The sequence below is a fragment of the Balaenoptera borealis genome (genome assembly GCF_965194805.1).
Source record: "Balaenoptera borealis genome assembly, chromosome: 19".
NCBI classification, from domain to species: Eukaryota; Metazoa; Chordata; class Mammalia; order Artiodactyla; family Balaenopteridae; genus Balaenoptera; species Balaenoptera borealis.
Window position 1 is genome coordinate 50611762 of NC_138878.1, and position 14929 is coordinate 50626690.

The 14929-nt window shown below is 41.0% G+C and overlaps 1 protein-coding gene across 7 annotated transcripts in view; it reads right to left on the reverse strand.

Moving 5' to 3' along the window:
* The window catches only part of CEP89 (centrosomal protein 89), a gene marked incomplete at its 3' end in the record, with an annotated part of 74383 nt that overhangs the window by 14806 nt on the left and 44648 nt on the right, over positions 1 to 14929 (reverse strand). For all 7 annotated transcript variants that reach the window (XR_014237348.1, XR_014237349.1, XM_082366488.1 and 4 more), the window contains exons 14-15: positions 13638 to 13818; positions 141 to 308 (exon numbers count right to left, since the gene is read on the reverse strand). Coding sequence is in view for 5 of the 7 variants with exons in the window: in XM_082366488.1 (XP_082222614.1) it covers positions 141 to 308; positions 13638 to 13818 (349 nt within the window). The remainder of the gene's footprint in view (positions 1 to 140; positions 309 to 13637; positions 13819 to 14929) is intronic.

The following is a 14929-nucleotide window of genomic DNA, read 5'->3' on the forward strand; positions in this document are numbered from 1 at the left end:
TATTTAATAATCTCATTTATCCCTTTCCATTTCATTGCCAATATTAGAAAAAGAAAAGATAAAGAATATGAAATAGAATATTCAATTGTCTTTTTTAACTATTTAAAAAAAAAAACCAGCTTAAGAAAAAAAAAACCCACCTATTTATTTTCTGTGCCTTTTCGAGTTCAGCTTCCAGACCCTTGTTTTTAGCCATCAGATTTTTCTTCTCTAATAGCAGGCTCTTTTTCTGCACTTGCAGGGCTGCCAACTTTTCCATCAACTCTTCCATCTCAGCATTTTCTTTCTCTTCTTCCTTCTGCAATTGGCTGATGGACAAAAATATCACAAGCCTGTATCCAGTACACCGAGGTTAAACAAAGCAACCACTGGCAGGCAGTGATAGCACAGCCCTCCGGCCTGGGTGGGCCCTTTGGAGGCCTCTGTGGGAACATCGTCATCCAGTCCCTGGCAGAGCTGGTGGGGAGCTCCTGGAGGGCAGCAGAGAGGGCGTAGCTGGTACACACTGCTTTGACGGTAATGATCTAATCCCTTTTTCTGCCCACCATTTTTGCTTATGTCTGTGTGCATACGTATGTGTATGTGTGTATATATATATACTTATTTATACTCCCTCCAGAAAGAATTTAAGACAGCTTAATTTTTTACATAGTTATAATTGCCCCTCCTTCAAATCCTAATGCTAAAACAAATTTTATTTCATACTAAAATAATTATGTTTTTCTGATAAAAGAAACAAAAACAAGGAGGGCATACAATCAATACATAATTCTGGCAAAATGATGCCTGAGAGAAGAGTTATTCCTTCACTGGTTCTCTCGGTCAATTTCCATGAAATAACTGAGACCGAAGAGGTAGGGCCACACACACAGAGGCTGCCCAGCATTCTGAGTGATGGGTCTCCCAGGGCACCACGTGGGCTTTACTACTTCCTGGCTGGCTGGCTGGCTGGCTGGTGAACAAGCCTCACGCTGCATGGGTTTGGGGTCTGCCTCACTTGCCACACTATTTCAATGACTTCAGCCTAGGTTGGCTCCCTGAACACCCAGTCAGGAATTTTCCAGTCTCCACTGCTTTCTAGTTCACTACTCTTAGTTAGTCAAAGAGCAGAGGACACACCTGGGCAAAAACCACAGAATTGGGGTTTGAATTAAACTCATCTTTTATCTTTTTTCTTTGCTGTCTTTTGTTTTGATTTTAGAATTTTATTTAAAAGTATTTTTGCCGCTTACCTGACACCAAAATCAATCAGTTGACAAAATCAATCAAGAAGTTCACCATGAAAAGCAACCAAAGACAATAGGAATTGCTGGGAAAGTGCTGGTGGGCGTGCACAGACGCCTCAGAGAACAATATGTCAAAATCTAGAAAATGCATTTACGCTATGGCCAAACAATGCCACCTCTAGGTATGTATTTAGGGAAACCAATAAACCGTACAAGAGAGTTTACTGGGGCATTGCTTAAAGGAACAACCTTAGAAACAATTTAAACTTCCATTAATAGGTTAAGTAAAATGCAGTGTTTCATATGATGGGATACCACCATGCAGTTAAAAAGAATAAACTCTAGGACTTCCCTGGCGGTGCAGTGGTTAAGAATCCATCTGTCAGTGCAGGGGACATGGGTTCGAGCCCTGGTCCGGGAAGATCCCACATGCAGTGGAGCAGCAACTGAGCCCGCGAGCCACAACTACAGAGCCTGTGTGCCACAACTACTGAAGTCCGTGCGCCTAGAGCCGGGGCTCTGCAACAAGAGAAGCCACTGCAATGAGAAGCCCGTGCATCTCAACGAAGAGTAGCCCCTGCTTGCTGCAACTAGAGAAAGCCCGCGTGCAGCAATGAGGAACCAACGCAGCCAAAGGAAAAAAAAAAAAAAAAAAAGAATAAACTCTATGTATCTATCTCAACATGGAAAGATGTTTGAAAATTGAGTGTAAAAAGTGAAGATACTAAAAGTATAAATTCATTTATGAACACATAAAACACACCAAAAAAATACTATGTCATTCATGGATACATGTAGAAATAAAAAACAGATTGAAAATATAATTCCAAGTTTATGATAGTGATTGCTTTTGGAAAGCCAGGGAAAACAATGGGACTAAGGATGGTGGTTAAAAGGGGCTTCAGCTGTATTTCTAACAATATAGTTCTTAAACAAAAAAAGGTGGAAACAATTTGCACACACATACAAAAAGTTAACACTTAATATTTGGTGGGAAAAATAGTTGATTAAAAAAAATTTTTTTAAATAAAATGTTTCCTAGTCCATCCCTAGGGTCTCACTCCCCAGAAGAAACTTCTACTGACCCTTTCTTTTTCTTTTTTTTCTTTTATTTATTTATTTATTTATTTATTTATTTATTTATTTATTTATTTATTTATTTATTTATGGCTGTGTTGGGTCTTCGTTTCTGTGCGAGGGCTTTCTCTAGTTGCGGCAAGTGGGGGCCACTCTTCATCGCGGTGCGCGGGCCTCTCACTATCACGGCCTCTCTTGTTGCGGAGCACAGGCTCCAGACGCGCAGGCTCAGTAATTGTGGCTCACGGGCCCAGTTGCTCCGCGGCATGTGGGATCTTCACAGACCAGGGCTCGAACCCGTGTCCCCTGCATTGGCAGGCAGATTCTCAACCGCTGCGCCACCAGGGAAGCCCTGACCATTTCTGATTTTAGTTCTTCTGGTGAAAAACCATGACTTAAATTTTTAAATTGTGAAATGTAATATAGAAAACTAAACAAATGGTAAATACATATTTTAACAAACAATTATAGTGAACACCCACATAATTACCACACAGGTCAAGAAACAGAACATTTCTGGTACCCCAGACACTCCCATGTGTTCTCCCCCCCCACCCCCAGTCATAGAGTCCCTCCTTAATCATCTCTATAGTGTCATCGCCTATCTATGCATCACTACAGCTTAGTTCAGTTTGCCAGTATTGGAACCAGATATAAAGGGAACCAAGACCCATAATAGGTGCACAAAGGGACTATATGTACTTTAGTGTCATTACGTATCTAAGACTCACCCGTCGTTTTGTGTGGCTATAGAATATTTCATTGTATCAGTACACCAAACGCTATACATTCGTTTTCCTGTTGACAGTCACTTGGGCTATATTCTGCACACACACTTGCAGGATTCTCTAGGGCAGTGCGACTCAAAGTGTGGTCCTCAGGTGGATCAGATGGGCAGTCTCCAGCTGTCTGTTACTCATCCACAAGATAAGCACAGAAATTGAGAAAATGGCTCCAAAACTTTCATAGCATTTTAACATTGCCATGACATCTGGGCAGTCTGAGGTGAGTGAACGCATTCTGCTGAACAGCAGCTTGGGTGTTGTCAAGTTTGCAGAGAGAGAAGCATGTGGTAGGAGCCGCATACTTGTCATGTGCAGCAGGAATACATAATAATGTATAATTTTAAGGTTAATTTATCAACTGTAACTCAAGAATATATAAAAACCAGGGCTTCCCTGGTGGCGCAGTGGTTGAGAGTCTGCCTGCCAATGCAGGGGACACGGGTTTGAGCCCTGGTCTGGGAAGATCCCACATGCCCTGGAGCAACTGGGCCCGTGAACCACAACTACTGAGCCTGCACGTCTGGAGCCTGTGCTCCGCAACAAGAGAGGCCGTGATAGTGAGAGGCCCACGCACCACAATGAAGAGTGGCCCCCGCTCGCCGCAACTGGAGAAAGCCCTCGCACAGAAACGAAGACCCAACACAGCCAAAAATAAATAAATTAATTAATTAATTTTTAAAAAAGAATATATAAAAACCAGAATTCATTTATTTCACTGAAAAATAATTTATCTATTATTTTACTGGACACACTGACCTGGATTTACGATAAAGGGTTAAAGAAGAAGGCTGAAAATACAAAGACTTCTTTCTGCTTCCAGCCAAGACAGAGTTACAGAGACCAGATTTATTCATCTAGAAAACCAGGCAAAACATACGAAACAACAGTTTTCAGACTTTGGACACTAAGCAGTACAGGACTGTGATCCCTGAGAGGGAAATAACACGGTGAGTACTATGACTGCTGCAGCTTACTGCCTGGCTGCAGTACAGGGAGGGAAAACCCAAGCCAAACCCAGTGGACTTGCTGAGTTGAGGAGTCAGAGGTCAGAGATCAGAGAGGCCAAGGCAGCTAGAGATTGTGGGCAGAGAGGAGGGAGTTCCAGGGAGAGAGGAAGGGCTCTGGAGATCTTTAGGTGGGGTCACCACCAGTCTTTGGCTGACTACTGATCTGCACATGTATGAGAGGAAACTACCTGAGGCCGAGGAAAGAAACACGAGAAACAAGGAGGCAGAACAATTCCTGACATTCACCAAGAACTGGGAATACTGCATGAGCCCACCAGCCAGAGTAGAAAGACCTTATAATATAAGGGAGATTGGCAATAACCCTCAGAAGGGTATACTGCCTTTGTAGTAGGGTTAAACTAGCCCTGACTAAAGGCTGCTTTGGGCCTACCCTAACAAAAGCAAGCTTTGAAAGAATGCACTAGAACAAAATGTAACACTATTCAAAGCAATGCACTAAATCTAGCAGCCAGCAACACAAAATCTACAATATTCAATATCCAATCAAGCATGGGAATAAGCAATAAAATAGGGTCCATGATCAAGAGGGGAAAAAAAAAAATCAACAGAATGGATCCAGAAGTCAGAGAGATGATGGCATATAATAGAGAATAACAGCATGGTGAGGAGAGAAATGAAAAATACAAAAAAGACTCAAATGGATCTTCTAGTGATGGAAAAAAACAAATGGAAGAGGTAAACAATACGTTGGATGAGAATAAAAAGATTAGACACTACAGAAGAAAAGATTAGTGAACTTGAAGACAAGCAATATAAACTACCCATCTGAAGCACAGAGAGAAACAAGAGGAGGAAAAAGAAATGGACGGAGCATCAGAGGCCCATGGGACAGTATCAAGTGGTCCCAGGAGGAGAGATGAGAGACGGAAAAACAGAAAAGAATATTGAAGAAATAACAGCTAAATTATTTCCAAATCTGATGAAAAATATACATCCACAGCCCAAGAAGCTCAATCAACCTAAAGCTGAATAAACATAAAGAAACCACACCAAGGTACATCCTAAGTAAATGCTAAGAACCAGAAACAAAGGAAAATTATTAGAAGAAGCCAAAGAGAAAAGACATATCACTGTTCAGAGGAACAAAGATAATAACAACTGCAGATTTTCATTAGACACAATGCAAGACAGAAGGCTAGAGAGAACACCTTTAAACTGAATGGGAAAAAACTCCAAAACCAAAAACCCGTCAACTTGGAATTCTTTACCCAGTGAAATTATCAATAAAGTTTAATGATTTTTCCAATAAAAGTACTGTGAATCTTTCTACTCCTTTCTATTTGTGACGCTTTGTAGATAGTTCCTCCCTTCCTTCTTTCTTTCCCCCCTTTTTTTTGGGGGGGGGGTCATCTTTTTCAAAATATCATTTTCTACATATTTATTCCTACAAAGAAATACAATCGATTTTTATAAATTGACTTTGTTTCTACCAACGTTGCAAAAATTCATTATTATTTCTTATTTTATTGAAGCATAGTTGATTTACAATGTTTTGTTAATTACTGCTGTACAGCAAAGTGACTCAGTTATATGTATATACATTCTTTTTCATATTCTTTTCCATTATGGTTTATCACAGGATTGAATATAGTTCCCTGTGCTATGCAGTAGGACCTTGTTGTTTATCCATTCTATATAAACCAGTTTGCATCTGCTAACCCCAAACTTCCAATCCATCCCTCTCCCACTCCCCTCCCCCTTGGCAACCACCAGTCTATTCTCTATGTCCGTGATTCTGTTTGTGTTTCACAGATAAGATAGGTTCATTTGTGTCATATTTTAGATTCTACATATAAGTGATATCATATAGTATTCGTCTTTCTGACTTACTTAGTATGATAATTTCTAGTTGCATCCATGTTGCTGCAAATGGCATTATTTTGTTATTTTTTTTATGGCTGAGTAGTATTCCACTGTATATATGTACAACATCTTCCTTATCCATTCATCTGTTGATGGACATTTAGGTTGTTTCCATGTCTTGGCTATTGTGAATAATGCCGCTATAAACCTAGGGGTGCATAAATCCTTTTGAATTCTAGTTTTGTCTGGATATATGCCCAGGAGTGGGACTGCTAGATCATATGGTAATTCTATTTCTAATTTTCTGAGGAACCTCCATACTGTTTTCCACAGTGGCTGCACTAACTTACATTCCCACCAACACTGTAGAAAGGTTCTCTTTTCTCGACACCCTCTCCAGCATTTGCTATTTGTAGTTTTTAATGATGGCCATTCTGACCAGCAATGAGGTGGTACCTCACTGTAGTTCTGATTTGCATTTCTCTAATAATTAGCGATGTTGAGCATCTTTTCATGTGGATATTAGCCATTTGTATGTCTTCTTTGGAGAAATGTCTCTTTAGGTCTTCTGCCCATTTTTCAATTGGGTTTTGTTGTTGCTGTTGTTACTGAATTGTATGAGCTGTTTGTATATTTGGGAAATTAAGCCCTTGATGGTTGCATTGTTCGCAAATATTTTCTCCCATTCTGTAGGTTGTCTTTTCATTTTGTTTATGGTTTCCTTTGCTGAGCTAAAGATTGTAAGTTTGATTAGGTCCCATTTGTTTACTTTCATTTTTAGTTCTATTGCCTTGGGAGACTGACCTTAGAAAACCTTGGTATGATTTACGTCAGAGAATGTTTTGCCTATGTTCTCCTCTAGGAGTTTTACGGTGTCACGTCTTATGTTTAAGTCTTCAAGCCATTTTGAGTTTATTTTTGTGTATGGTGAGAGGGTGTGTTCTAATTTCACTGATTTACATGTGGCTGTCCAACTTTCCCAACACCACTTGCTGAAGAGACTGTCTTTTTCCCATTGTATATTCTTGCCTCCTTTGTCAAAGATTAATTGACCATAGGTGTGTGGGTTTATTTCTGGGTTCTCTATTCTGTTCCATCGATCCACATTTCTATTTTTGTGCCAATAACACGCTGCTCTGATTACTGTAGTGCAAAAGTCTATTATTATTTCTAATGATTTATTTGTAGATGTTTTCTACATTTGGAATTCTATCATCTATAAATAATGACACTATTATTTCTTTCTTCCCAAACTTTATAACTTTTCTTTTTCTTGCCATGTGCACTAGCTACCATTTAGTAACCAATGTTGTTTATGCTGTTTAGAAATGGTATCAGAGGGCATCTCTGTACTGTTTCCAGTCTCAATAGGAAAGCTTGCAACATTCCACCACTGAGAGTGACATTTACTGTAGTTTTATTTTTCAGCAGAACCATTAAAGAAATTCACATCTATTACAAATACTGTTTTTAGAGTTTTTACATCTAGATTCATGAGCGAAAATGAAATGTAATTTTCCTTTCTTATACCATCATTGTTGGGTTTTGGTATCAAGGTTATATTTACCTCATAAAATGAATTAGAGAGCATTAACTCTTTTTCTGTCCTTTAAGAAGTGTTTAGGTGAGACTAGAATTATTTCCTCCTTGAATATTTTTAGAGCTCTCTTGTGAAGGTATCTAGGCCGGTAGTTTTCTTCAAGGGAAGATCTTTGGATTCAATTTCTTTAATGACTAAAGGAATATTCAGGTATTCTTTTTCTTTATAAGTCGGTTTTGACAAGTTATATTTTTCAACGAATGTGACTATTTCATCTAAATTTCCAAATGTATTGGCATGAACTTATTTTTAGGTGCATCTATTTGATGGATTGAACCTTTTATCTCTATGAATTGATCCTCTTTGTTATGTGGAGTCTTTACCTTAACATTTATCTTGTCAGATGTTAATATAATTTACCACCTTTCTTTTGGTTCGTGTTTGAGTAGTATAGCTCTTTCTTTCCTTTTACTTTTGAACTTTCTGTGTCCTTATGTTTGAGATGTATATCTTAACGACAACACAGAGTGGCTGTTGAGAGTTTTGGTAAACTACTCCGTGATACTGCTGCCTTGGCACCATTTTGTGTGGCCAAGCGGCCTGCAGGGGTCTTGAACTGACACTAGCCCCGCTCTGGAGCGCAGGCCTTATATCAGCCGGCAGAGTCACAAGTCAATGTAAGTTCCTGATATGACTCCCCCAGCGACCCTCCTTCCTCACCTTGCAGGGCCTTCCCCTCATGCGCCCTTTAGGTAAGAACCCCCTCTCCCCCTTGAACCTTACCAAAACCCTGCTCTTTTCTGGTTTGAACTGACCAATTGGCCTTAGCCCAGGAAGCCCAAAGCACTCCACCCACGTACCCTAATAAAGGCATATGCCCCAGGTCCTGTGGCTTCTCTCTGCCTGCACCTGCCTTGACCTCCCACGTGGCCCCATGAGGAGTGCTGTGTACCTCCTCCAGGACCTGTGAGTGATGACTTTCTCTATTTCACTTTCCCTAATACCGATATATTTGCTTTTAAATCTAACATTTTATTTTGTGTTTTCTGTTTTCCCACTTGTTCTACCTTTTCTTGACATCATTTGGATTACTTTTTAAAAAAATCATTCTTTTTTTCCCTAAACTAGTTTAGAAGTTAAACACATTCTGTTCCCAGAAATTTCATCATGCATATTTTCAAACTATAAAATCAACATCTTTATCCTCTTCTGAATGATACAGACTTTAGAACACAAATTCCATTTACCACCCTCACTAATTATATGCTATTTTTGTTGTACATTTTAATTCTATGTATTTTTAAGTCTCCAAAGATTTATCATTATTGGTTTATAGAATCAACGTTCATTTACATTTATCCACAAATTTACCACTGTATTTTAGTTCCATCTTGCTTCTCAGACGTCCCACCTTGAGTTACTTTCCTCCTCCAGACTTATGCCTTCTATACCCTCCTTTAGAATTGCCTTTAATGCAGGTCTGCTGGTGGTGACACTCAGTTTGGGTTGGAAAATACCCTTATTTGACTTCACTTCTGAAAGGGATTTTTTCTGGTAATAAAATTCTAGGTCGTCCAGGGTTTGCTTGTATCCAGCACTCTGAAGCTAACATTCAAGGGACCACAGGACCCCTGTTAAGAGCCTGCTGCCGCTGAACTCCTCTGAAGGAAACCGTCCCGGCTGGGCTAGCACAAACCATGTATCGTCACCTTCGGTTGGGGAAGATTCTCAGCTATCCTATCTCTAACCGCTCCTTTTGATATAAATATATCCCTATGCTGATTCTTGTCTCCAATCTAGTGGTACCTCAACCTATGAACACTCTATGTCATCCCGAACTAGTTTTGCTTCTGACCTATTTCAGTTCATTATTTCACAGTTCAGCTGTGTCTAATCTGTAGTTAAGCCCATCCACTGAGTTTGTATTTTTCAGTTCTAAAAATTCTATTTCTTCCTTTTCAAACCCACTATTGTCATGTTTTATAGTTCCCTGAAGACAATTTGGAGCTTGTCTTTTCTTTCTTTAAGCACAAGCCACCAGTTGTTTTATAGTCTTTGTCTGATAATTCTGGGTTCTGTGGGTCCTTTTAATCAACGGCTTCAGAGATCTGGAAATGCCCTTCAACTCCCTTTCCATTTTCTTTAATCTCTCTGTGATTCCTGATGATCTGAGGCTGGACCTCTTGGATGGGTCTTCCATCTGTTATCTTTTCTCTCCATTCCCAACTGTTTGTTTCCTGATGTTCTAGGTGAATCCACAAATTTATCTTTCAGCCCTTCTACTGATTTTTTTTGAAAATTCTGGTAATCGTTTTTAATTTTTCTTATTTAGTGATTACACTTTTTTTGCCATGGCATTTTATTCTTTTAAACTCTCCTTGGGAGGTCCCGGATGGCCTAGTGGGTTAGGATTCCGGGCTTTCACTGCCAAGGGCCTGGGTTCAGTCCCTGGTTGGGGAGCTGAGATCTCACAAGCCGCCTGGCGCGGCCAAAAAACTCTCCTCAGTTCTCTGTGTTATCTCAGTTTCCTTCGAAGTGAGTTTCTCTGCTCATCTAGGTCTCTCTCCTTTGCAATTTCCCCCCTACACCCAATGCTCCTTGCTGTTGGTCACATCTAGCCGTCTGTTCTTACTTTCGGATGAAGACTGGGTATTTGGTGTGCACTGTAGTAGGGGACTGTTCTGTCCTGGCGCCTCCCTGAGCAGACACATCGCTGACTGATGACCAGGACTCCGTCTGTGTAGGTGAGTTATGCGAATAGTTGGCTTCACTTTAGGATACAGGACCCCCCAAAACCAGGATAAGGAAGGCTTGCCTTTTGCAGATACCACTAGCCACCGCAAACCCTTAGCTCTCCCCAAAAGAGTTTGCTAAATTTCTTTAGTGACGTAGGTTGACACCCGTTTTCTCTCCCATCACCCAAGCCGAGTAAGCTCGAGCTTTCTAGGCAATAGTAAAAGCAAAGAGCAATCTAAGCTTCAAGTTGTAACCACCAGTCTAAGTCTAAGCCAACCGGACAGTTCACTAGGAAGATAAGCTTCTGCCGTTTCCTGCATCACAGTTCCTTCCAGGCATGGTTGTCAATAAGTAGAACAAGCAAGACAAAATGGATAAGCCACTCTGGGTTTATTATCTGCACTGCCTTCAACAGGATAGGAGAACAACACATATGTACCATACCTAGAAGCTCACCGAGCACAGGTTCAACCCAACCTTTTTTTATACAAATAATCTTTTCTTCATGACCTCACCTTTGCCTGAGGTACAACCCTTTCCTAACTCAGACTCACCCCCATTGTAGGAGCTAGCTCAACAGCCACTCTGCTGCTAGTTAATAATTCCTCTTTTGTATGTGGCGTTACCTCTATTATGACAGCAGCATGGGAAGGGCTCCCCCTCACTGAGGCAACCAGAGGGCAAGTGCACTGAAGCCCCAGAGGCCCTTCTGCCACCTTTAGCCTAACTCCAAGGTGTCCTTGGCTCCAAGGTGTCCTTGGCCCCTGTGTGTAGTAGCCCAGACCAAAACACTCTGAGTTTTCTTCTCCTTATTTTGCCTATTTTTCTACCAGGTCTTGGTACCGCCTCTACACACTTCCCTGAATTCACATATTCCGTCTCTGATGAATCCATGCCCCTCTTCCCACGTTACAGATTTCCTCTCCAAGCAAACACTGCCCCTTCCAAGAGCGCCAACAGGCCAACACTCCCCCACCTCCACCCTCCTCATTCCCCTATTCCCTACCCCACCTGTCAACTCGGAGCCCAAAGCCTCTCAGCAAAAAGCTGGCACAAAGGCTTTCCCTGCTGTAGCGTAAGAACCTGACAATCCGCTTTTCTGACCATGATGTAAGTGCTTGACATTAAGCTTTTGATTGCTGAGGCTTCCATTTCAAAGACATTCTTCTCGAATAAACATACTGTGGGCCACACAACTAGACAAAGAGCCAGGCCGTCTTACCCATAAGGTTCCCCTTTTAGAAAGCTCTGGGTGATCTAGGTAACTGACCATTTCAGTGGCTCCCTTCCTGCACCCAAATTCCTGCTTTCGCCAGTAAAGAGTGAACCCGTGAAACCCTAGGCACTTCACCCTTGACCCCAAAAAGGGCAGAATCTCAGGTCTGCGCTGTCTCTCTCTCTCCCTTCGACCTTGTTGTGTGGCCCCAGGTGCACCGTGAACCCTCCAGGACCTGTGAGGAATGAAACTTGTTTCTTCAGCGTTTCCTAATGGTGCTGCTGGGGTGCATCTTACAGTCAGAATAAGAACCGTAAGGGCCGGCCCAGCCAACAACACCTGGGCGGGGCTGGGGGGGGAGGGGGTGGCTGGCCACAAGTAGGATGGCCCAGGTGGGTGCTTCAGGCATTGCTACCCGACAGCATCACTACTGACAGGCTGAGACTAGCAGGAAACACCTCCCAGGCCAGTGCCTTCTGAGCCACTACACTCCTGACCCAGTTTCCACTTAGAAGAGATTTGGTGACATGTTTGTTTCTTCAGTGACCACATCTCCCATTGCCTTCACTCCCATTGCCAATTAGTGGCTTCCTTCAGAAATTTTTTATACCTTTTATACTCACCTCTAGGGGGCTATTAGGATATGTGGTAATGATGCATCCATAAAAAAAAAAAAAAATCAGCCACAGGAGTGGGTATTTGAGGAAAATAAAATCCTAAAGATGAATATGACTTCAAAAAAATTTCCTTCCTCTACTGGAACAGAAAAGTAAAGTACAGATCTGGCCCAGACAGCATGCAATAGTATAGTCAAAACACTGGGTTCCTGTACTTGAAATCATCAGCATTTACTGATACACCAAGCTAAGCACTTTGTATGCACTAACTCATTTATTCCCCCGCATCAACCACCTTGAGCTGAAAGCCCCACCATTTAAAAAATTATTTCTTCTCTATTACAAAAGTAATATGCATTCATAACAGAACACTTGGAAAGTAGAGAAAACACAAAGAAAATTTACATTACATTACTCATTATGATAGTTAAGTTTATGCGTCAGCTTGGCTAGTCTATGGTGCCCAGTTGTTTGGTCAAATACTCGTTAGATGTTTCTGTGAAGGTATTTTGTAGACGTGACTAACATCTCAGTCAGTTGACTTTAAGTAAGGGAGATTATCCTTGATAACATGGGCAGGCCTCATCCCATTAGTTGAAGACCTTATGAGCAAAAACTGAGGTTTCCCAAAGAAGAAAGAATTCTGCCTCAAGACTATAACATAGTCTCGGGTTCCAGCCTGAGTCCCCAGCCAGCTGGGCTGCCCTATGGAGTCTGGATTTGCCAGCCCTCACAACTGCATGAGCCACTCTTTAAAATAAATCTCTTTCGCTCTCTCCAAATATACATATACATATCCTATTGGCTGTTTATTTGGAGAACACTGACTGCTGTAATTTCACTCACACCCATAATTTCACCTGCCAAAGATAATTTCTATTACTATTTTTCCATTCTTCCAATCCTTTCTCTATGTACATATGGTATATAAGTAATTTTATATACATGTATGTAATTATACAGACACAGACAGACATACACACATGAGAGTGATGAACTCGTCCCAGTCATCTTCGTTAACACGAGAAGTCCCACATCCTGGGAAACCCCTCAGTCCCAGGCAAACTGGGATGGTTGGGCAGCTTAATACACACACACACACACACACACACACACACACACACACACACACACCTTTTTTCTTTTTAAATAAAATTGCAATCATTCTGTACATACTGTTTTGTAACCTAATCTCTTCACTTACAAATATATTGTGGTTATTTTCCAATGTCAAAAATATTCTTCTGTGACATCATGTTTAATGGCTGCACTGTATATCATTTTATGGTTCTATCCTTTCATTTCACCAGTTCCCCATTACTGGAGATCTAGATTTCCAGTTCTACTACTTTAAATTGTCTTTGGATCTAAAAACAAGAGAGGCTGGAACAGTAGGGGAAAAAATCATATACATACACACAAACTGTAGACCACAGCCCTCAAGGACGGCCTCGTTCTACTTTAATAAAATATTTACCATTCTTAGTCTTGGACACCTGTGCCGGTGTAGCTAAATGACCCAAAAAAAGAGGGAGCACCCTCTCCCTACCTGTCTGTAACAACATGCATGGTGACGCATGAACGCTTGAAAAGACATTTGAGTCCTTACCTTTTTAATTCATTTACAATTGAAGTGTGAACTTCTATTGCAACTTTGCTGTCCAACTGTAGTTTTAGTTCCTGGCATTCTGTCCTTAAAGTTTCCAATTGCTCCTTACTCTTAGTTAGCTCCTTTTCTTGGCTCTGTGTTTTAGTCTCCAGAAGCATTAGCTGTTTAGTCAGTTTAGAAACTGAAACACAAAAGAGATGGATAAAGACTTGGTACAGAAGAGCTAATAAAGCATGATTACTGATTACTAATACTAGTGAGAGCTTATAAAAGATGATCTTTAAAAAAAATGTGCTGGCGATTTAGAAATTAATACCAAAGGCTTTGTACTTAGCAATTACTGTCCCTATATTAAGTAGTCACTAAATATACACCTTCTTACTGGGGATCAATATACTGATATTATTGTTAAATATATAATATTTAACAAGACATGATTCCAGTCTTCAAGGAACTGACTTTCTGAAGACTGAAGCCTTAAGTCACACACAGATGTACAAGCGTACATCATGATGTCGTCCCTAAAAGTGCAAGATTTTCAAGATTTTAAGGACATCAAGTATGGCCCAACTAAGGGCAGAATTTGTTTTTCTTCCCTTTCTTCATTAACTTTTTATGTTTAGTGTCCTACATCTAAAGTAAATCATAAATATTTTCATCCTAAGGGACATGGAAATATGTAATATTAAGACACTTCCTGGGCATCTGCTGAAACTAGCACTCATAAGTATTACAGCGTAGAACTCTAAATCCTTCTGTTCTGTGAAAACATTTAGTTGATCGAAATGAATAGCTGTTTCTGGGAAATGGGAAAATAACATGGGCAGCTGACTGAATCACACAGGCCAAAATAATCATCCCACCTGTTTAGATCTGCTGTGTTTGAGATTAAGCTCAGTAAATATGAAATTAACTTCCCTGTCGTCTCTGATCTTTGAGGCTTTCTCTCCCCTCCACCCCAAGCAGTGCCAGGACAAAGGCAGCTACTCCTGTGCCTGCTCAGTCTATGGGGAGGAAACTCCCGCGGACCCAGCCTGGTCGATAGACACAAGCCAAGCGCCAGCCCCGCAGCTTCAGCTACAGCAGGGGCTGGTAGCGGACTCTTCCGTGGTGTGGAAAGGGGAGCCGCTGAATAACAGGTGCAGAAGGGGAAACAGAAAGGACTCACGCTGGCTCACAGAAGACAGCTTGTATCTTGGCCTCCTGTCCTACATTGTTCTTCACCGGAAAAGAAAAATCAGTAAAGCCAAAGAAAAAAAAAATACCACTCTCTTTCGTGCTCATAAGTTTTG